Below are 23,413 nucleotides of genomic sequence, written 5' to 3'. Positions count from 1 at the left end.
ACAGGGACCCTCCCTGCTTCACACTCTCTCAGTGCCCAGCTCAGGACACAGTCTCACCAAATAATGTGATGCTGGCATTGGTGTGGCCCAACTTGTTGGAGGCCACACAAGTGTAGTTCCCGTAGTCATGTTCAGAGACATTGTAAAAGATGAGTTTTGACAGGAAAGGTCTGTTTTCCACTTTGACTCCCTTCTTTCCTTCAATAAGTCTAAGATAAACAAGAAACATAAAGAGAAGAAAAAAATGACATGGTCAGTTTCTCTCATAGGATGGAAATAGAATCTGGAATTAATAAACTTCTTCTTGTTTCCTCCATCAGATATCATCATGACCACTATTTGCTCCACTCAATGACACCTTATGTTCACACACAATGACACATGTGATCATAGTACTCCATTTTTATATATGCATATGGAGACACTCCATGCAGTATATCATATCTCTTGTGCCCATGTTCTCTGAAGGTGGGTGCTTCCTTTTATACTTGCTACCTCTTAGTTCTACCACCACAATATCCACCATCAACTCTCTGATCTTCAGGAAACTATCATTCATGCAGTGCATAAAGGGAAGTGTGTATTTGTCTGGCATTGCTGATGGTGTTAATGAAGGTGGTAATAATAATGATAATGATAATGATGATGATAATCAAAAACTGAATCTTCGAAAAAATGTGCAAACTGAGACGTTTGAAACATTTTTTTCAAGCACCTGGGCAATAAAATTTTTCCAAAAGCTCTTGAGATATTCTTCAGATGAGACGTATTTTGGGGGGAAACGAGAAAAATAATCAAGGATCATATTCATATCAGGGGACTCTGAAGGGTTTGGCAACAGTGATCTCCCCAGTGTATCATAGGGGATCAATTTGGGAGGGATTAGAAATTTCTAAGAATATGACTTTATAGGAAGGACAGTCTCTGTGAGCAATCAATACAGCAGGTCAATATGCCACAGGACTGGTATTAATTTTACGGGCTACTTATGAAATACCACAGTAGCTTAGTTGAGGGAGGCAGTTAGATATACTTGCAGAATCATGAACTCCATTACTAGACAGATAGGGGTGCTAAGGAGAAAGCAGTTATAGGGATCAGAAGGCCCAATGTTAGAAGTAATTCCCATTACAATCTTGGGTCTACACAGGAATTTAAGATCTATTGTCTTCTTTTTGAAAATTCTAAAATGCCCTATTTCAGAGAACAGGGCTTTAAATCAACCATTTACTTTCACTGAAAATTTGTATTCCTTGCCCAGAAGCTCATTCTGTGCTCTAGGAAAGATAAATATTATTGGGGAAAAAACATTCTTCATAAAGGATCACGGGAAACATGGAGAAATGCCTAAGTTGCCTGTTCAAGGCCTGGCTGGAGCAAAACTTGCAGTGAGAAAATGATGTCAAGTGGGGGTGCACACTGGATCAGGCCCAGGGGACATGCATTGGGACAAATGACTGGTATTGAAATCACCAAACCGAGAAGGACAATATTCAAGGCAGAAAGGAAAAGTGAAGCTCTGCAAGACAATGATGAGGAAGTGCTTTGTCGAGTATAAAGTGTTTTTCACTGTAACGTGTTTTTCTGGTATTAAAAAAGAGAATCCCTGTCTGTTCCTGAGTCACAGTATGTCTTTGACATAGAGGGTAGTGGGTTTGTATTATCAGAAACTTCATCTCTGTGAGAATACAGAATGATTCTCTCCACCACCAGAACTTATGTTGGTAACCTTATCAGAAGAGAGAGGCAGGTTCCAGTTTGTGTTCTCACCCATCTGTCAAGAAAGTTGGTCAAGGGATTTGCATTGCTTTTCATTGTGAAGATTTTCCTTTGGGAGACTTCCTCCCTAAAAAAACAAGATACAGTGAACTGTCCTGAGTTCACAGACTTCATTAAAATGCTTGCACTGTGCAAATGGAATCCTGCTGTGGGCAGAGGCCACTTTTATATTTCCAGCTTGGTATGTCTCCATTGATCCTCTAGGGGGTACTGTCCCAGAAAACCTCCTAACCCCACCTCCAGAAAGCTTCCATGAGCCAGTCAAGGTATTGATCCCTTTCTCAATTTTGATGGTGTTCCTGGGAGAGGGAAGAATCCTTCACGTCAGAACTGAACTGTGAATTAGATTTTGGCTCCATAGTGGGAAGCGACTTACCAGAAGCAAGTTTCTGATGGACAGCCCTCAACTGTCTTTAGCTACAAACGGTGTAGGGTGGCCAGTATTACTTTGCAGCACTTCACAGCTCCTGGGATGACAGCTTTCTCCTTCTCTATGTGTTCACAGTTCCCCCCATCCAGTACGGCTACCAGGCTTCAGTTTCTTATGAAGCTGTAGATTTTCATTTGCTAATGTCCCTTTTGGTTGGGTGGCCCTTATTACGTGTAGAATTTCATTTTATCCCCTTCAGATTGATAATACACACAGAGGCAGGTGATGGAGGGCACTAGTACAATGCCAAATGATTTCTACCCTAAACTTTAAGAACACTGTCTGTCCCCACCACAGATTCCTTTCATTTGGCTCAGAAGTCAGCTCATGTCACTGAAAATAGATTGGTAAGAACCGTCTTTCCCCAGTGTTGGGTGCAATATGCTCTCTGAGAGCTGCATTATAGAGATTGCCTGGTATCTCTGGTGGCATAGACACCACAAGGCAGGGATATTCTTGTCCAGCCAGGTGCCAAAAGGAAAGGAATCTCCATTCCATGGGAGAACACTGGAAAGGAATAAATGAATGAGTGGCAAATTGAAAATGGAGAAAATCAACAGAAAAGGAGAAGCCATAAGAGGAACTGGAATTAAAAAGGAAGTAAAGTTATCTTACGCAGGACCTCTGAGAACCACCGATAGCATCACTGTCTCCTTTCTCATCCTGGGTAAATGTTGGGGCAGACCGTGGCACCCCTCCACAGTTGCTGTGCAAAGAGGGAACCTTTCTATTTGTCTCAACATTGACCATTTTGCTGTGTTTTCCTCCACATATTTTGAGAGCTTGATTTCCCCCTATGTTCTGTTTCTATTTTTCTCTTATAAAGAATTAGAATAATGGGATACAGCTGATTAATTTTCACTAAGACCTAGATAATTCAAAATTCAAGAACTGACCCTGCAGCTCAATAGTTTTTTATTTTGTGTTGTTCTTTTATCTTTTTTTTTTTTTTTTTTTTTTTTTTTGCTTTTTTTCCATCCTAGACCTTTATGCCTCAGCTTTCTCCTAGTACATAAGAAGGATGGTGAAGAAGGATGGGGATTGCTGAATTCTTGAAAGGAAGACAAAAGCCAATTTTTATTTCTTCCTATTTCTTTGTAAGTTTATTTCTCCCTTTTCTATGTCAGTTCTTTCAAATGGGCTGGATGAATACAGCAGTCTTCACCAGAGACTTCCACATGTGTCCTTAAAACTTAAAAAGCTTTGCTTCTCACTTGGAGGGGTTATAATTAATAAGATGATGAATCCTATGACTATGTGACAGTTCCAAATGAAATTCAGTTATTGATTCAAAAACTAGAAGAATTTTGATGTTTGACCACTTAAAGAAAGCAAGCCAAGATCCATTGAACATAGTGTATGTGGTATGGGAAACGGATTGCTGAAATTCCTCACATCACTCTTCTTGGATTGCCCTACTTGTTTTCCTGCCTCAACCCTCAGCCTCTATCACTCCTTCCTCTTCTACCCATAGGTACCGCAGGACATTTTTGCATTCCTAGCATCAAAACCTCCATTTTTATGAAAATATTCTGAACACAGACAGTGCTCACACATTTATTTGTTGTTCATCCACCTTAAAAATAGCTCTTTGATAACAGTAATTGCCATGTTGCCTGGTTGTACTGAGCCGCTGATCCCTGCACTGACATGCCATTTGATAACTCCTCAAAATGATCATCTTCAGTGACTCACAACAAATATCCCAATGATGACTGCAACAATAGGGAGGAAGGAAACAGTCACAATTTTTTTTTTCTCCTACAGAGAAAGAACAACCTGGGCACAAAGGGGGAGTTAGATCAGGTCATGGACTCTTGCACGCATTACTGATGGTGTCTGGATGGTAAGTGGAGAACTGCGAGCTGTGTCTAACTTATGAGCCACTCCCAGAACCCCTACAACGCCATTTAATGCAAACCTGAGACTGTTAAAAATATCTTCAGGCAGAGCACATTATTTTCTTGGCCTATAAAAAATTCACTGGCCTTTAGAAAGTTTCTGGTGGCCTTTCTTTGGCAATTTTTGCTTTCCTAAAAATATGCTACTTTTCAGGCCTATACATCATTTGGCATGGTGACATAAAAAACCTGGCTGAATTTTATTGATGTTAAGGAAAGACTTGTTTGTATATTAAATCCCCCCTATAGGTAGGAGAACCCTAGAAGAGGATTTTAAAGGAATTTGTCTGCAAACATCTGGAATCAGGAACCTGGAAAAGCTTTCTTCTGAGGAGAGGAGTTGAGGAGAGGAGATGAAAGAACTTTACCTTTTGTCATCCTTGTACCACTGGAATTCTGCTGAAGGAACTGCTGAGGCTTCACACTGTAGTGTCCCCTTCTGTCCTACAGGGACACCTGTACCCTTAGCTTCTGAAATGTATGGTGGATCTGCAGACAGAAGACATTCCATGGCATTTCAAAGTGCATTTCAAAATAAAAAGGCTGTCTTATTCATTCCTGGATTTTGTTGGTTACTCTCTGCCCTACTTCTGTAACTTGCTCTGTCAAATTGCTATAAATTGTGCCAGAGAATGAAAATATTTTCAATATCATTCTAAGGAAAAGCCTGGTCTTCCTAACATAGATTGCTTCTGTTCTCCTCTGTGCAGAGGTAGGATGACCAGATATTCAGGCATATTTCCTGTTAAAACTTGTTAACTTTCATAGGATGATGCTAATGTATCAACCCTACACTTCATGGGTTGACAGTCGGCTCCTTTAATCAGGCTGATAGAATTTCTACACACAAGGTTCTTGCCAAAGTATATAACCTCCAACTATTCAATTCCCATCAAAAGCTCAGTTACAAGAAATAATATTCATGGAGAATTGCCTGAAGGATGTACAGATCAGTCATTTTTCTAAGTATTCTGACATGGATCCCTGAATCCAGCCAAACCAAACTAGACCTACATACTTGTTTTGCATTCATTTGAAGTCTTTACCAAACTATCCATGACATTCCAACAGTTTGCACTGAGAAGTATTAAAGAAGAAGATACAATATATTTGCTGTTCTATTTGTTGCAGAAATAATATTAATACAAGATGTGTTGAGTTATCTCAAAATGCTCCATTTGTGAAGACACCTGAAGAGAATTTTCTCTACAGTCTCAATGCCAGGAAAAGCAGTGTTTCTCCCAAGCAAATAAATTGCTTTTATCTTATGGATAGCATAAATCTTAAAGCAGGTGACATTTTTTCGCTTTGCTGTAGCAATTCAAAGCTATATACAGGACCTGCACCAAACAACCTGATGGTATGTATTTCATGTGCTGATTTTTCCTCACTTTTACTGATTTTCCTTAATATATATTTTTCTTTTGCTTCAATTTCTTTACTTTTTAGGTTTATCTATATAAATTGGAAATTGTTTTAAGTCCCTTTAAAATTGTGATAGGGTAAAAATACTGTAGTAGCATACAAAAATGATAGCATTGTTAAATGTACTTCCTTACTCATTAAAGAGCTTCATATTATGTAGGTTCTGGTAGTACAGTATCCTTTTTTACCCCTACCCACTCAAGTGTTGAATGGAAAGGATTCTTGTTCCTGGTTTGGTTCTTGGGTTCTGTTTTGTTATAAGATTTCCTGCAGCATGTACAATACAGAAAACCTTCAGAATGCCTTGGGAAACTGAGTTAAATTACACACACACACACACACAAAAAAAGAACCCAGATGGAAAAGACTGATAGAGAAGTAGGAAATCTAAATAGTATCAATGTCAGAATTTGGATGGTTGATAAAGCAGAATGAGGTATCCATAGCAATGACCACCCCCGCCGCCCCCTCAAAAAAATTGTGAATCCTATACCTCTATTTTTAAAAATCAAGTTTGGAGATACATCCTCTAATGCCTACATTGATGTGTATCTATTTGTATTTAAATTATGTGTGCATACCATGAATGTCAACATTTATAATTATGAAAGGATGATATTCATATGTATAAGTTCTACAAATTCCTTTATACTTCCAGCACAAGGTTTTTGTCCACTCTGGAGCTAGCCAGCCTGGAAAATGGGATGTTCCCACTGCATCATATGAGTAAATTATGGAGAAACTTTAGTTTTGAAAATGCACTTATATAAGTTATGCATTGAATGCCATTTAATAATCTTTCCATCATGTCAATTTTGATATTATACTGACACACTTCAAGAATCTCTTTCTGTAATTTGTTTATGTCTTGGAAGGTATAGATACCCTTCCCTGTGCAGCAAAGGCACACATGGTTACTTCTCATTATAAGGATTTGTGTCCCCTGGTCTCAGGTTGCCTCTCTTTTAATGCATCCCACTGAGTGTGAAGGCGTAATCTTTCCCTTTTCCTGTCACCCTATAGGAACTGACACTGAAGAAACCAAAACAAAATGCTGATATTCTGACTACTGCTTTTGTCTTAGTAATAAACAGTCTTTTGTGTGTAGAAAAAAAAAAATTTTTTTTTTTTTTTTGGTGACCCTATGACTCCTAGACTTGACAAAAACATCACTGTGGACTTGTTGTTCTTGAAAGCAAAATGTAGAAAATGGTGCTGCATTCTTTCCTATCCTGAGTCAGCAGTTGATTCTGCTGACTGGCTTCTTGTTGTGGTGGTGACAGCAGGCCGTCTTCATGCACATGCAGGGTCGGGGGCTGGCAAGACCACTTACAGTTCACGGTGACCTTTACTCTCCGCACCACTGGTGCAGCCACGTCATTGGAGGCACTGCACTCGTAGTCCCCAGACTGCTCCCGGGTGATGCCCTGAATTTCCAAGTATTCATCTTCACTCACAAAGCCAACAGCTGCAGGAGAGGCAGTAAGGGATAGTGAAATAGGAGGGAAAAAAGACAAAGGGTATAAATTTATTAAGTATAAAATTGTTAAGTCTGTAGAGAATTGTGCCACTTGTAAATTCATATTCTTAGCAACTCCCTGGATTCTCCCACCCATCTTGCCTACCTCTTTCACCACCAAATTTTCCCTAGTTCCCTGGTGGACCTGCAGGAATGTTTGTGCTCGTAATTGAACTAAGTGTGGTGCCTAGAGAACTAATGATGCTCTCTAAGTGATTAATAATTTTGACATTTACATTGCCTGGATATTGCCAAGTGGTCCCAGTCTGGGATCTAAGTGAGGCACTTTAACTCTTTTTGATCTCAACGTATCATTTAGACTGAGCTTAAATGTGGATCTGTTGATTGTATCCCTGGGCATGAACTTATTTAAAATGCCACATTTGCAGACACACACACGTGCACACGCACATTCACCACAAAGCAGAAATGCTAATGTGAGAAATGTAACTTTGTTTTTAGATGAGACAATCAATTTATAGGAAGGAATTGATCTTATTCAATGTTGATCTGTTAGAGCTCTGGGGTACAAGATGCTAAAGACACAGTGGGGCCATATTCTTGATTCCTAACCACAAAGAATAAGAGTATCTGACTATAATACTTACAGTCACTTAATCTTCCCAAAATTCAATTTCTTTAGTGAAAATCTGTGAGTAATAAGACCCTCTATCTGTCCAACTCCATACCTGATGTCTAGCCAAGAGCATTTGATTATAGAAAGACCAAGATATTGAAGCCTAAGAGAGATTCCAAAGTTCCTTCTCAGAGCCACACTGACCTAAGCTTCCTTGCCAAAGGAAAATAAAGAAAAAATAACTGCAAACATTCTAGGATTATCTTCCCTTCAGTTAGATGAAGACAAGTAGGAATAACAATTTCCTAAACCAGGATATTTTTAAAAGGAATTATTATCAGCAAGCTTAAGTTGGAACTGCCACTACAACTGAGAAACATTTTCTCAATATAATATACCAAATAGTCCTAATATCTCATGGGCGTTATTTAGAACAACAAATTTAAAAATATATATAATATGTATGAAAAGACTTTGAAACTCTTATGTCTGCATACATATTGATTTAGTTATTAATCCTATAATCTTCTGGAAGTCCAGATTCAGTAGGACTAAAGTCATATTCATATGAGCAGTCCCAGAAAGGTTACTAAGGGACATTTCTCTTGAGGTCATAAGGCCACATGTTTCTCTGACCCAGAGAATGAAACTGACAATACTAAGAAACTAATATGATTCAAAGGATGATATATGTGATGTGTTCGTTACGGTTGTATTTGTTCCATGACAATGCTAAGATCATCATTTTGGTCAAGTCAACAGTTCCAAAAACAATAGCAACAACATAAAAACAAATATCTTGTAAAGAAGGGCCACTACTTGTTCAATTCTGCTGCTACTCCTTGGTTATGATAGTTCTATGCCACCAGCCAGTAACAGGTTCAACATGAGCCATTTCCTCAAGCTTTATGAAATATGTACTATATATATATATAGTTATATAGTTATTATATATATATGCACATGCATGTACACATATATGCACACAAAGAAATATATAAATATATAGATATATATACATATATATGTATATATGTATGTAGATGTATGTATGTATATATGTATGTAGATATACATACATATGTGTATATATGTGTGTATATATATATATACACAGAAACTTTTTCTTCTATCACCTACAAAGAAGAAAAAATTAATGCATGTCTACTACAACAAGTGAGAAAGACATTGAATTCACAAGAAGAAACAGGAGCATATTAATTAGAAAACAGGGCCTGAAAGTCCAGCATATTGAGAGAATCACAGCCATGAACTCATGAGTCCAACCTGTAAGAATTTCTACTTGTCTCAGTGACCTTTATTATTATTGTTTTATACATATCTTCATGGGGAAAAATATGAACCTTGATTTGAGGAAGGGTGGAAGAGAGGAGAAAAGGCTGAAGTGAAAAATTTGTGATTCCTCCTAGGTTGCCTTTGTTTATTTCTGCCAACCACAGGCCTACATTTGTCAGGTTGCTCATTGCTAGAATGCTGTAATTACTGAGTACAGCATCTCCAAGTCCAGTGTCACACTTAATATTCCCATTAATTTTAAATGGTAGTCCTTGGTACATATGTGTGGCAATTGGTGTCATATTTTAATTAGGCTTGCCCTACACCATCTGAAATTAATAATAGCTCGAATTACCAGTGTAATTTATAAATTAACAGTGCCGCAGCATTAGGAAATAAATTAGCTCTGGACAGCTGTTTCTGGATGAAGCTCCAGTGTCACAGTAGTGACTACAGGACCTCAGGTCTTCTGAGGGGCTTGTGGGATACAACACCAAAGCACAGAACAAAATGACACTGGGTTCTATTGACCTCTGTTCTTCTCTCCAACTGAAGTCCATGTATCTCTTTTAATTCTACCATCCAACTGTACTCTTGTGGGACCACAGTGAGACTCACAGAGAACAACCTTTGATGAGCTGGCTCTGTGGACATCCAAAAAAAAAAGCATTTTGGGAGGATGATGGACAAAACTAAAATGAAAGTACAAAATGTGAAGCTGATCAAGTTAGCCTTGGGAATGTAGGTATATGAATATATATGAATATGTAATATATATATACACACACATTATTCTTGCCAGGGGATCTTCTGTAAGGAGGGAAGTTGAATGGATGAAGACCTGGCAGAAACATATGGTCTCTCCTGCTCCAGATATCTGTTACTGGAATGGGGGGATTTACATTCCAAAACTGATGAGACTTGATTTTTCTATCCAATGTTCCCCAGACCAAGTATGGAATTTCAGACAAAACCACGATGAGTTCATTGCCCAACACTTCCTATATGTAAGCTTTTGGATGACATTTGGTGAGGCCCATTAAAGTGATTTATGTATATATTAAAATGCTTTTTAAAGTTTAGTGGTATTTTTGTCATTATTTTCATCTTTCCCTTGGTATACTTTTTCCTCCACTAGAGGCAAATATGGAAAAGCCAAAGAGAAGGAGGATCACTATACCCAAAGAAAGCTAAACTTTGATTCACCAGAATTGAGGTTCAAGTCAGCACTATTTAAAACAAACAAAACACATCCAACTGAAATGTGAATTTTGAAAGATAAAGAATGTTTTCATCCAACAACCTATGTACTCTGGCTATGAACTGATCAATATAAAGAACTTAAAAGAATATTTTAGGGAAAAAAACTCAACGTAGTATACTTTTTAAAGTGCTAAAGCATTCTTGTTAAGAGACAGAAGTGGGGAAGAGGCAAACCACTTGATAGAACCCAGTGAAAAGAAACCCTTCATGGTCAAGAGAATCTCATTTCTAGGTCTGCTTCTTTTTCTTCTCAAGAAAATGCACCCTTGGGTGGAAATGACACACTCATCTTTTTAAAATATCTCTCTCTTCATGTCACACATCTTCAGAACCTAAAAATGGCTCATATGTCCTTCCTATGTCCTGTAACATCAAACACAAGTTCCACTGACTAGTTATCAAAGCTCTCCACAAAGGAGTCCCAATTTACTCACCCAAGTTCATCTTGCAAAAGTTCTGTGAAGAAGAACAGATTGTCATTGTAAAAAGCAAACTAATGGAATCAGACAAAGCCAGTTCTTAGCCTTTTAGTTTCATGATGTGAGAAGTTACCAAACTCCTCTGCATCACTATTATTACACACCTCAGGTGTTGCTGTGGGATACAACAGATGGACTATGATGGGCAGAGTGAAAGACACAGGGTGAGTTCTCTGCAGGTGTTAGCTACTACAGTCATTGTTATCACCCCCTGACACTACAACAACTCTCAAGCCAAGTTATGTTATTTTTTCTCTTGAATAAATAGGAGAATTCCATCTTCATAGATTATTTTTATCATCATAACAAAGTTATGTTCTATCTACCTAAACAAGGAGCACCTATATTTCCAATTCTAACTTGTCCATGGAAACACTCTAATTTGGAATGAATTGTATCCTCTACAAAAGATATGCTTCACATCTAACGACCAGTAACTCAGGATGTGACTATGTCTGGAAAAGGTGTTTTTACAAAGCAAACAAGATGAAATGCGGTATCAGGGTAGGCTTTAATCCAATGTGAGTGGTGTCCTTAAAATTAAACACAGACAGAAATACACAGAGGGAAGGCAGGGTGAAGACCCACAAGGTGAAAGTGGCCACATTTCTGCAGTGATCCATGCACCAAAGGTTGCTAGTGAACACCAGAAGCTAGAAGACTCAGCAGACAGAATTCTCCCTCACAGATGTTGGAGAAAGAATAGACTTCCTCATGCTTTGATTTCAGTCCCCAGAACATTAAGACAATATATTTTGAGTGTTCTAAGACAACCTGTTTTTTTGTACCTTGCTACGACAATCCTAATGACTCTAATAAAAATTTAACACACTCTGATTTAACTCTTGGTGGCTCTGAACACCCTGCACCCTTGTTATGTGTTAAGTTCATGTGGTCTTTAAAAGCATACAAGATTTTAAAGAACTGAAAGGGGTATTCATGGTTCTGTAACTCCACAGTGGTCGTGCTAGGACATAGCTATACTGCAGTGGAATTCCCTATAATGGTTGTTTAAGATACAGATTGCTAGATTTCATTCGTAACTAATAAATCTGAATTCCCTGGGATGACGAGTTTCCATAATCTTACCAGGAAATTCTGAAGGGTAGTTAAATTTAGGAATTAGTGATTTAGTTCAATTCTTTCTTTGTCATATGAGAAGTGAATGTTTGGAAGAATCTAAGATCAAAGGTCCCACTGGTGATAAGGCATACTGGGTCCCTCCATAACCAAGCCACTGTTACTGCAACTGCAACTCTGGCTTCTAAGAGTTGTTTTGTGTGATATATTCTGATATTTTCTTGCCAGTGTGTTTGAAATTATTGGAAAACAGGAGACAGATCTTGGATATCTGACTCTTAAGATACCAAAAACAAAGAAAAACTGGTTTACATAATTTAAAATTTGTTAACTTCTTATTGATTCAGTGATTGACCTAGAACAACAGGTTGAATTCAATTAAAAACAAAAGCAAAAAACAAAAACAAAGCCCAGAAACTCCATATTGCTCTCTAGTCCTCAAGTGGCTCTATTTCTAAGACAATGTTGCTTCTGGTAACTGTGCTTAACTAAATATTTGAATTTCCTGACTTTAAAAATGCATCATCCCTATTAGTGTTCTAACAGTAAAGATTTTCTTTAAATGGGTGATTTTAAAAGGTTTATTGAGTGTTCAGTATAATTTATATTTAGTCTTGGGGCCAATTATTTCCTCAGGGGAATGCATCCTTAATTTAAAAATGTAGATCAATGAGGAAGTATGATTTATCTAACAGAAATTTGTTTTACAGCCAACTTTTCAGGAACACAGCTATTTTATTAAGTGGAATATGACAAGCAAAGCAGCTGAATGAAGCAAGCTGGATATGAAACCACACCTGTCCACAAATCCCTACAGGAGTTTCATATTGTCCAAAGCATTGAGCTCAATGGTTGATGGTCAAAGCACTAAGCAAACGCCATGTTCCCAAGTTCATAGATTGGGCACAAAAAATCTTTAAAATTGAAAATAATAATAGCCACGATTATCATTTTTATCACAACCAAGAATAAACTCGTCAGGAGAGCAGCTGTAGCTGTTGGAGAGGAGAGGACACAGCTGTCGCCTTGCTTAATATTTTTATGGCATATATACCAGCTGAGATAAAATCGATGGACCTCAGAAATTGAAAAAAAATATAGACTGTAGAATCCCAAAATTCAAAGTTGGTAGAAATTATTTCTAAAATTAACTCAAATACTATGCGTAGCAATACTGGTCTAGGACTAGGCCAGTACTCCAACCACTGATTTTGCTCTCCCTCATGTCTAGTTGCTCCTGCTTAGCCTAGACTGTGCTCTAGAAACAACTGCTTACAGGACAGGTCTCTGATGCCCCTTCCAGTGTCTTTATGATAAATAATGGGATTTAGCATTTAGACTGAAGGAAGACATGGTTTTCTTCAGCTACTGGGAGATAAGGTGCTCCAAAACCACTTGGTAGAGGCATGATTAGCGCTTCTATTCCTACGAGCCAGAAAGTCTAATTTTATGGTCAGATGAAGAAAGTGGTTAGGGCCAGAAACTAAAGATGACTAGAGGCTGTGGATCCAATGTCAACATCTGCCAATTAATGGGGAAAAGACTTCCTCATCCCACACCGCATGAGGACTCAGCACTGTTCTGGAACCCTGATGCTTAGATCAAGACCAAGAGCCACAGTGAAGTGGCATTGTTTCAATCCATGTGCTATGTCCATCCATTACTAGGCTGGACAGTGTTGAGGAAACTTGGGCTGCACATAGTGCAGTTAGCAGAATCAGTTACAATAGACTAAAACTACTAATGTTAAAACATGTTTGTACAACATGATATTAATTTGAATAATTGACTTAGAATAGAATTCAAGGGCCTGATGTTAGGCTGGAGAAAAATGACTGAAGAGGTAACAGAGAATGTAAGCTCACTTCACCTGGCTGCAATATGGGGTAGCCATGGATTCCAATTCCTGCACTTTGGGCCCTGCAGACTATACTAGATGATACCTTCCTTCACTGGGCTTCAGATTCCTGTTCTATAAAATGGAAGCATCATGCTACCTTATAGGATTATAGCAAGCATTAGGTGAGTAAATAAGTGTAAAGTACTTAGAACATAGCACGCCCTCAATAAATGGTAGCTATTGTGAACTGAAGTCTGAACTAAGTTTAAGAACATTTTATACATGAGATCCTTGATACAAGAAAATCTCAACTCAGAAATGAAAGGATAATCATATCTCTGTCTTTCCAGTAGGAACTTAATAATAATAAACTTTACAAAGGATTATTCATATATCCTTTAATTAGAAAGCTGTACTCCCTTTACTTAAAATAGGATTTGACTTACAAGAAATATGATTTCTCAGAATCACTTCTTCTAAAAAGAAAAGAAGTGAGCATAGTTGAATAACCCAGGTAAGACCTGTGGAGGACTTGAGAAATGTCTCTAATTGCACAACTAAAAATAAAAGATAAAAGATTATAAATATCAAACAAGCATGCTCATGTACACACATACATACTCATATCTATCATCAAGTTTCCTTTAGAGGAAGATAGCAAAGCCAACAAAAAGAGGAATCTGATGATCTCTCCAAGGATGGAGAAATTTTTTTTAATTTATTGAACTGGTCTCAAGTCAGTGTATAGGTAAGCACTGGCTGCCTCCACACCTCAGCCCACTCTCAGGGAGACAAAAAGCCTTCATACATCTTGAGTTGGGGGACAAAAAGGGGGGCCATGATGGCTGACCAAAGAATGGAGTAATTTAAGATATCTTTCATAGAAAAATTTCTGCAGGGATCAAATCTATTTCTACCTGTTGTGAACTGTACAGGCTGGAAATAGTTGATGTGAAAATCCCTTTTGACATTAAATGTAGGGGACATCTTGGGAAAGGAGGCAGGCTAACTTTTTCTTCAAGACTGGGTCCAGCATTTAAGAGGAATCTTCTTAAACAGTATTGGGTTACAAGTGCAGCAGGAGCTACTGTCAGAGTGTACATGTCGTAATGCCCCCATGCCATTCCATACTTGCCACGCTCAGCTTTCTATTTCATATATGCTTATCTTATACCTGGGAAATTTATCTCATCATTTCCCTCGGAATCATTTCTATTGGATACATAAGCATTGCTAGTTGCTAAGCCCCTCCATTCTGTCAGAGCTTCTTTTGCACCACATCCTGAATGCAGGAAAATATTCCCCAAGCAACCTCAGTGTTCACTAGACCGACTGCTAAAGATAGAAATGCAAACCGAGAATTTTAAAATTAATCTGTTAACCTGATTCCATCATAAAGCAATAAATATAGATTCAATAAAAAAAAAACTTACAAAAACCAATGCCAACTATAAATTGTGTGTGGGGTGTGTGTGCATCTCAGCAAAATGTTTAGCACAGTTCCTAGTATATATTAGAAACTCATTTGATAGTAGAAATGAATATATGGATATGTTTGAATATGTATGAATGTGCATATACAAAATGCAATATTTTATAGGTATAGAGAAAGAAAAAAATCCCCTGAATATATTTGTTCAGAACTTCTCAGGGAACATAGTTAGCTTCATATTAAAAGAAGTCACAGTCTACAATGTAGTTATATGTTAGTGAACTCTCTGTATTTCACAGAGCCAGGCCATGTACATTTTGTCAGTCAGTCACTTCCCTGAGTAATAAGACACTGGTTTACTTGGTAGATGCATCTTCAGATGCTGCTCAGCCCTGGGAGCTGGGTGCTCTTCCTCTGTGGGCCTTCTTGGGGGGCCTATCAGCTCAGTTATGCATGTAGACCTATTATGGGGAATGATATAAAAGTCAGAAAGCGCACAGCTGGGTGTTTGGAGTTCACAGCTTGATGTCTGGAACCTGGGTATTTGTAGTAGTGCAGCTGATGGTTGCTAAAAAAAATAAATAAAAAATAAATAAATAAATCAGTTTTTGATTTGTAAACTCAGCCAATTTGATCTGAAAGACATTGATAGGAGATAAATATAGAACTGCAGTGTTATATTACCTCAGACTCTTGGCGTTTGCTTTCCCTTTTTCTAAGTCTCTAGAGACATAAGCCAGGCTTGAGTGCTGAGAAATGTGAAGAATTGAATTGCTTTGGAATTACTTGCCCAGATTCATTTAAGAAAATTCTATTTAGTTAAGAGACTTCTAAAGGGTAAATGCTTTAACTCCCATCTTTTTGATTCTATATACGAAAATGAACATAAGGGGTTAAGGTCCTCCTGACTAGGTGGTGTATGTAAGGGACTGCCATGCCCCAGGGGCCCATGTCCAATGAGTGATAAACCAGAGATTCATTCAACATGCAAAAAGGAGAGAAGTAAGGTTTTCCCTTGGCAAGTGGCATTCCCCAAAACAGAGCAGAATGTAGGATTTCCTCAAGAATTCCATTTATTGATGAATTCCATTTTACAGTACCAAGCAAAACTAAAGGATATGGTGGCTACTTGGAGAAGGCAGAGAGTAAAAATCTGAGATGGGGTCAAATCCATAGTTAAGATAATCTCATAGATAAATTCAATCAGGTTTGAATAAAACTATGAGGTACTGACATGACTCCCCACGAGCCAAGCCACACAGCCAACCCATAAATCCCCAAGAAGTGGTGGTAGAGCCACCAGTGGTGGCCCTTGGCTGGCTGGAGTATGACAGCGAGAACATGCTGTGACCCTGTGGAGACTGCCAGCTGTCAGGGGCTGAAATGTGGACAAAGGGTGAACCTACCTGTCACCTGTGATGTCCTGGCCAGAGCCCAATGCAGATTCAGGCTCTGTAGCCTGGAACTTTGAGCATTCAATTGGAAGACTTCAACTTCCCCCTTCCCAAGGGAGTACAGATGAACAAGTGGGGCAGACCAAAATGGGATTTAGTGTTAGCCAAGAGCTTTGGTACTTTTTCACAACCCGATTAGCATATATTTGGATCAATATATGCTATATAGGTGCTATATAGACTACTAGACTGGCATACTCAAATGTCAACCCCTATTGGTACTCCTCTTGCCTTTGCAGGAGTTCCATTTCTATTTTTCTCATTTGACTGAATCTTACTCCTTTCATTCTTTCCTTCAATTGTCCTGTGAATTTAATTCTTTGCATCTGTGAGACAAGGACCTGGAAAGAAGTTGGCAGTGAGCTGCTGGGTCTGTTGCAACACTGGAGGGGATAGTTCACCATTTAGAGCTGCAACACTGAGAGCTGCAACATGCCACTGAGCAGGGGAAAATAATCTGGCTTTGCCAGCTGTGACCATCAGAGTTAACCTCAGTAGGCACCCGCTGCTGCTTTTAGCTGCTAACACTAAAACAAGCTTTTTGGGCTGCAGAGACGTGCAGATTATACAGTACCCACCCACCAGCAGAAGTAGAGAATCAAGTTTCATATTAAACTCCAGTTTCAGTACTATCAATAGTACAAATAGAAACATAATCTGTTCATTTTGCCATTGGCTCAGTTTAGATATGAGGTATCCCACAAAAACTCATGTGTCAGACAATGCAAGAAAGCTTAGAAGTGAAATGATTGGGTTAGGAAAGTCTTAACCTAATCAGTGCATACATCTGCTAATAGGGTTTATCTGGACAGTAACTGTAGGCCTGTAAGATGTGGTTGGAGGAGTTGAGTGAATGGGGCCATGCCCTTGGGGTTTGTATTTTGTATGTGGTGAGGGGGGCTCTCTCTCTGCTTCCTGATTGACATATCCTGATGCACTTTATCCACCAACCTCTTCTACCATGATGTTCTGCCTCACCTCAGCCTCTGAGGAATGGAGTTGGACATCTATGGACTGAGATATCTAAAATTGTGGGGCCCAGAATAAAATTTTGTCCTCTAAAAGTGTTTTTGCTAGGTCTTTTGGTTGAAGCAATGAAAAAGCTGACTAAAACACAGAAAGAATGAAGACTAATCCATGTATATAAAGGAATAACTAAAGAAATTTCACAGAAAGATCCATAGAAAAGCAGACAAACTACTGGAGCAAAATCATTAGGATCTGGAAAGAAAAGGATGTGGCTGAAAACCTTTGTACTTGTCTTGTGTAATTATAGTTTTTGATTATGAAAAAATAAATATTTGCAAACCGTTCTCAAAATCTATCTGCCAATATATCTCCTTCATACCAAATTATACTGCGTGAAACATGTGCACAGATCCTGCCCTCTTGTTTGTAAATTCTTCCCCCCTATATTCTGATTTCCACTATACACAGGTGAAATTTTCAATCACACAAAATCTATAAGAAAGAAGAGTGTATGGAAGGGAAAAAATGATTTACTCTTTCATTGGATATGCTCCTAATTGTACCCATATATTTCTTTTGTTTTCAGGTGAAATCTAACCCATGCACACCTGGATCCTGGATAGAATGCAGTATATTAAAACAAGACAAACATAATGTTCCTACATCATGATTCTTGGGGTTTCTCTTACAAATCAGGTAACCTTGAAGATTATTGAACCTCAGTTTCCTCCTTAGTAAAATGTTTCTTAGTAAAAGAGTTTCTACTCTTTTATCACTCAAAGATTGGGTTTAAGTATTGTATGAGAGTATTTGTGCAAATGTATGAAAGAGTGATTGACACATGGGAGATAATCAATATTAAAGAAAACAAAGTATAGAAAGAGTTTGGGGTACTCAACTCTAAAGAATGGCAGTTCATGAGACCTTGTCTCTATTTTGATACTTTCTTTGCAATTCATCTATGCTTTAAATCTCATCTCTCCATTGGATATGATCAGATATACTCATGATTTTACATTTGTGTTACCATCTAAGGAGATGTTAATGAAATCCAGACCCATCACTGCCAAGGGACTGCCTCACCTCTGTGTTCCCCAGATACTGCAAATTGAGTTCATCCTACTCCCAGTTCTGCTCTGGGCCCTGTGTCAGCTGATCTCTTTTGGCTGTACTGCCAACTTCCCATCCTCCTCAGGTAAAATAGTGTCACATTTATTTGCTGTCCTTCTGTTACTGCTCACCGTCAATCAATAGATCCTATTGTTTCTAGCCCTTTTAGAGCATTCCCATCTGCGTGTTTATTTTTCTCATATTTGTTATTTTCTTAATTCAGTACCTTATCAATTATTCTGTTTTATTTTCCTTTTTTTTTTTTTTTTTTTGATAACAGGGATTGAACCCAGGGGGTTCAACCATTGAACCACATCCCCACCCCCTACCTCTTTTTATTAATTTAGAGACTGGTTCTCACTGAGTTGTTTAGTGCCTCAATAAGTGCTAAAGCTAAAGCTTGAAATCCTCCTGCATCAACCTCCTGAGCCACTGGGATTATAGATGTGTGCACACCTGGCCTACTCTGGATTTTTATGATATCCTCTTTACTGATATTCATGCCTCTAATTTTTATTTTTCTATTATTGCTCAAATAATTTGCCAAACTAAGAACCAACCTCACCTCTGTTTAAACACTTCCACTACTCCACATAGCTTCTTGACATAGTATGTAAAAACTCCCATGGGCTGCCTCTTCTCTTCCTCTCCAGAATTGTACATTCCAACTATTTTCTCCCCAGACCCACTGGACACACCCACAAAAATCCTAAAATACATTAAGCAGTTTATTAACCATACCTTTGAATCTTCTCCTTTTTCTGGAAATTAATATCCTATTTGTCCATTACAAATATCTACAGCTCTCAAAACTGTCCTAGACATGAATGGTCTAACCCTTTCTTGACCCTTAAACTTCCTCACTCCTCTACACTCAATTTATTTTGTTTTTGTTCCCAGTGATGTATTGTGGTGGACTCTAATTTCCAAAAGAAAAGTGAATCCTTTATTTATCCCAACATCTGCAGTATCTACCTCACTGCTTGGCACATAGAAGTCATCCAATGATCCCAGGACCATGGACTGAATGAATGACGAGCTGAATACAGTTTTGACAACTGTGGCAGGTACCATAATGAACTACTTAGAAACTTCTTTGATGACTTATAAAAAGCAGCAGATATATAACTTTTAAAGATCTTTCTTTCTTTTATTTGTGTGTATGTATAATTAAGTTCTGGGCACATAATGAGACTTCTCAAAACCTCCTAAGGTTAAAGGATTTTATTCCACATTTCCTCAGGAGGACTAAAAAAGCCTACGTCAAACCAGGCCTGGAGTGAACAAGAAAAGAACCAGGTTTGGTTATTTCCACAAATATCCTTAGTTAAAAGCTCTCGTGGTTAATGTCCCTGCTTCCTCTGGATGAGTTAGGATGCAGCATGCCCTAATCAGAAGTGTCTCAGAGAGCTGTCTTATGTCATCATCAATCCTGTTGAATTTTTTCCAAGTAGAATCAGCTTGGTGATTCAGCCTTGTCTATCTGTAATTAGTAGGGGAATGATTGCGGGATGTGATTAGGCTCTTTACCTTCCTGGGACAGGCAGAGGAAAAAGTGCTGCCATCAACACAAAATAAGCCTCTGCCGAAGAAGGGGCAACCTCTGCAGAGGAAACACAAACCACAGGCAAAAGAATGAAGAACTCCCTGTGAGGAATGGAAGCTGCCATGAGGGAGGCAGCTTCAAACAACTGTTTCCAATGAGAAACCACTGAACTCAGCTGAGAAGGGTAATGCCAAACATGGTGTCAGTTCCATCCTGCAGGTTCCTGAGCACCTGCTTTAAGACATTTGGAACCTCTAGTGCACAAAGAGATCAAGCAAATGCCATGCTGCACACATGTGCTCACGTGACTTTTCTGTCCCTCTTTCCGTCTCAAGGTCTGGGGTTGGCTGGCCTTGGAGGAGAGTATAGTGTAATTCCCACCTTTCCCATCTTCAGTTGTTACATTTTAATTGTAATAATGCCCATTCCTTAAATCTTCTTCAAACCAAGAAACTCTCTTCCTTTCCCATAATTTCAAGAAATGGGATAAAGGAGCACTTTACTTGATCATCACCCAATTTGTTAATGGTCCTTAAAGTAACAAAACTCAACCATCTTTACTGATGAATCTGAAGTTATTTTAAAATCTCTGTTCTAACTCTCAACTTCAGCAAACCAATTGCTACATCTAAGACTTGACTGGCACCTTCCAGGCTGTAACAGGGTGAACAGCAGCTCATGAAACAATCAGTGGAGCCAAAACTGGGAAGAGTAGAGAGGAGATGGGAGGGGAGGGAAGGTGGGGACAGAATAAGAGACAATAAGCAGAAACAGCTGATAAAATTGCTTATTTTGTATGCTTTTTGTCACTTTGGCCACTATTCCTGACATCTAGAACTTAAAGAAGGAAAGGTTGATCTTGCTAGAGGTTTTAGTCTTGGTTTACTGGCTCTGTTGCTATTCCTCTGAGATAAGGCAGAGCATCAAGGAAAAGGAAGGGATAACCAAGGAGACTTAGAAACCAAGGGGGAAGCAGGGAGGAAGAGAGATAGGAAGGGAGGGACAGAGAGAAAGAGAGAGGGAGAGAAGGAGAAGAAGAAGAAAAAGGAGGAGGAGAAAGAAGAGGAGGAGATGGGGGAGAGAGGGGAGGGGGGGGGGAGGGGAGGAGAGAAAAAGGCCAGGAACAAGATATGTTCCACAAGATCATGCCCCCAGTGGTTCTTCCAACCTGCCTACAATTCCCATTACTTTCCAGTAGTCCTTTCAGCTATCAATGAATTAATCCACGATGAGGTCAGAACTCCTATTATCTAATGACTTTCATAAAACCCCACCTCGGGCACCAAGTCTCAACACGTGAGCTTTGGCTCTGGGGACAACTGAAGGCTGAAAGTCATTGCCACTACTCTGGGAGTACTGAGCCATGATAACTCTTTTGTACAATACCTGGAGGTAGAGTTCTCCTGGACATCACTGTGGCAATAATGTGACCACTCTTCTCCAAGTGATTAGTTACCTTAAATAGGTCAGCAAATTTTTCCCATAAATGACCAAATAGTAAATATTCCACAATTTTCAGACCATGCAGCCCCTGTAGAAACTATTCAACTGGGCCAAAATAGAGCTGTAGCAGATAAAGAAAACACATAAGTGATTGTGGCTGCATTGAAATAAAGTTTTATTGGAAGACAGTAAAATTTAAATTTGAGATAATTTTTGAAATATTATAAAATAGTAGTTGACTTTCAGTAACCACTGAGCATTCATTCTAGAACCTCCTGAGGACTACAAAATCCATGGATATTTAAGTCTTATAAAAAAACTGGCATTGTATTTGCAAGTAACCTATGCATATCCGCCTGTAAAATTAAATCATCTCTAATTTACTTAGAATGCCTTATGCACTATAAATGCTATGTAAATAGTTCTTAGACTATATTGTTTAAAGAAGAACAATAGAAATTAGTCTGTTCTGTACATGATCCATACAGATGAATTTTGACTTTCTTTTTTGCTAATATATTTGATTGTGTACAGTTGAATTCATGGTTGCAAGACCTGCCAGTATGAAGAGCCAACTATGTGGTTCTTTAGATTGATATTCACCTAAACAAAAAACCTAAGCAACATTCTTAGCTTCCAGGTTGTATAAAAACTGTGCATGGGCTGAACATGGCTCATGGGCTGTAGTTTGCTGAGTCCTCCTCTGAAAGTTTCAATTGTCCCAGTCATTACTTGCTTCCCTTCCTCTAAAATCACATGTAACCCTTCATCTGAGGAAGTACACACTCTTCCTCCCCTTCCCCAGCCCTTCTATTCTGCACTCTAGAACCTTGACTACAGGAAGGGATGTTCTAGTTCTTGGGGTGATACGGTTCCCTCACTGTGAGGCTGAGCCTGGGAGTATGGGTGTCCCTGCAGATTGATCAGATGGTGGCTACTGATTTTCACATAACACACATATTTTATTTTCAGTGTCTTTGTTTTACAACAAAACTTGTAACAGTCATCTTTTTAAAATGCTGCAGTTTTAAGGCTCAAATCCTCTAAATAATTAAATAGCACTCCTCCTTCTTCCTTATCTACTGTTTTCCACTGACCTGGTCATTCGTTCTTGTGATGGTTAATCTGGGAATTCAATTTAATTGAATTGAGAGATGCCTAGGAAATTTTTAGGATTAAGTTAATTCTAGGTGTCTATAGGGTATTTCCAGAGATAATTGCCACATAGAATGGCAAACTGAAAGGTGAGACCTGTCTGAATTGTGGGCAGTACTGTCCAATGGTCTGAAGACCTGAATGGAACCAAAGTGGAGAGAGGAAGAAGCTGCAGAAGATACAAACTTGATATTTCTTGAGCAGGAGTATCTATTGCTGCTGCCATCATCTGGGGACACAGGACTCCAGCTCCTTCATTTTTCCAACATGGACTTGTACCAGCAATTCTGCAGGGAGTTTCCAAGCTTTCAGTCTCAGACTAGGACTGTATCATTGGTTCCTCTTCTTCTCAGGCTCAGGTTTGTTGGTCTGAGCAGCTACATTTACTCAGTGAGGTGATAGGAAAAAAGTATTTTACTTCATTAAGACCTCAGTTGCACTGACCCCGCACTTTTCAGTCTTATTTTTTCAGAGAGAGTTTCAACCCGTTACTGCTCTCTCTCGTTGTAATACCCTCAACTCTCACACTTCTATTCCTATGGTACACTCACTGATGCAACTGTGTACCCTTTGTCCTACCGAGCAGTCAATTATTCTTTTTTTTTTCTGTGCATTCCCTCCATTCTCACCTTTTCAGTTACTTCACTCCATCAGTTATTTTGGCTTTCTCCCACACTGTCACCAGACTTGGCTTTGCTGGATCATTTCCATGGAA

General features: G+C 38.7%; 1 protein-coding gene across 8 annotated transcripts in view; it reads right to left on the bottom strand.

Moving 5' to 3' along the window:
- NTM (neurotrimin) overlaps window positions 1-23,413 on the bottom strand; it is a 962,543-nt gene that overhangs the window by 15,423 nt on the left and 923,707 nt on the right. For all 8 annotated transcript variants that reach the window (XM_079103654.1, XM_079103658.1, XM_079103653.1 and 5 more), the window contains 3 exons: window positions 6,869-7,003; window positions 4,479-4,599; window positions 58-209 (listed from right to left, as the gene is read on the bottom strand). In XM_079103654.1, the coding sequence (XP_078959780.1) occupies window positions 58-209; window positions 4,479-4,599; window positions 6,869-7,003 (408 nt within the window). The remainder of the gene's footprint in view (window positions 1-57; window positions 210-4,478; window positions 4,600-6,868; window positions 7,004-23,413) is intronic.

Source organism: Sciurus vulgaris (assembly GCF_902686455.1).
Source record: "Sciurus vulgaris genome assembly, chromosome: 11".
Classification (NCBI taxonomy): domain Eukaryota; kingdom Metazoa; phylum Chordata; class Mammalia; order Rodentia; family Sciuridae; genus Sciurus; species Sciurus vulgaris.
This window is presented reverse-complemented; position numbering and strand designations above follow the sequence as displayed.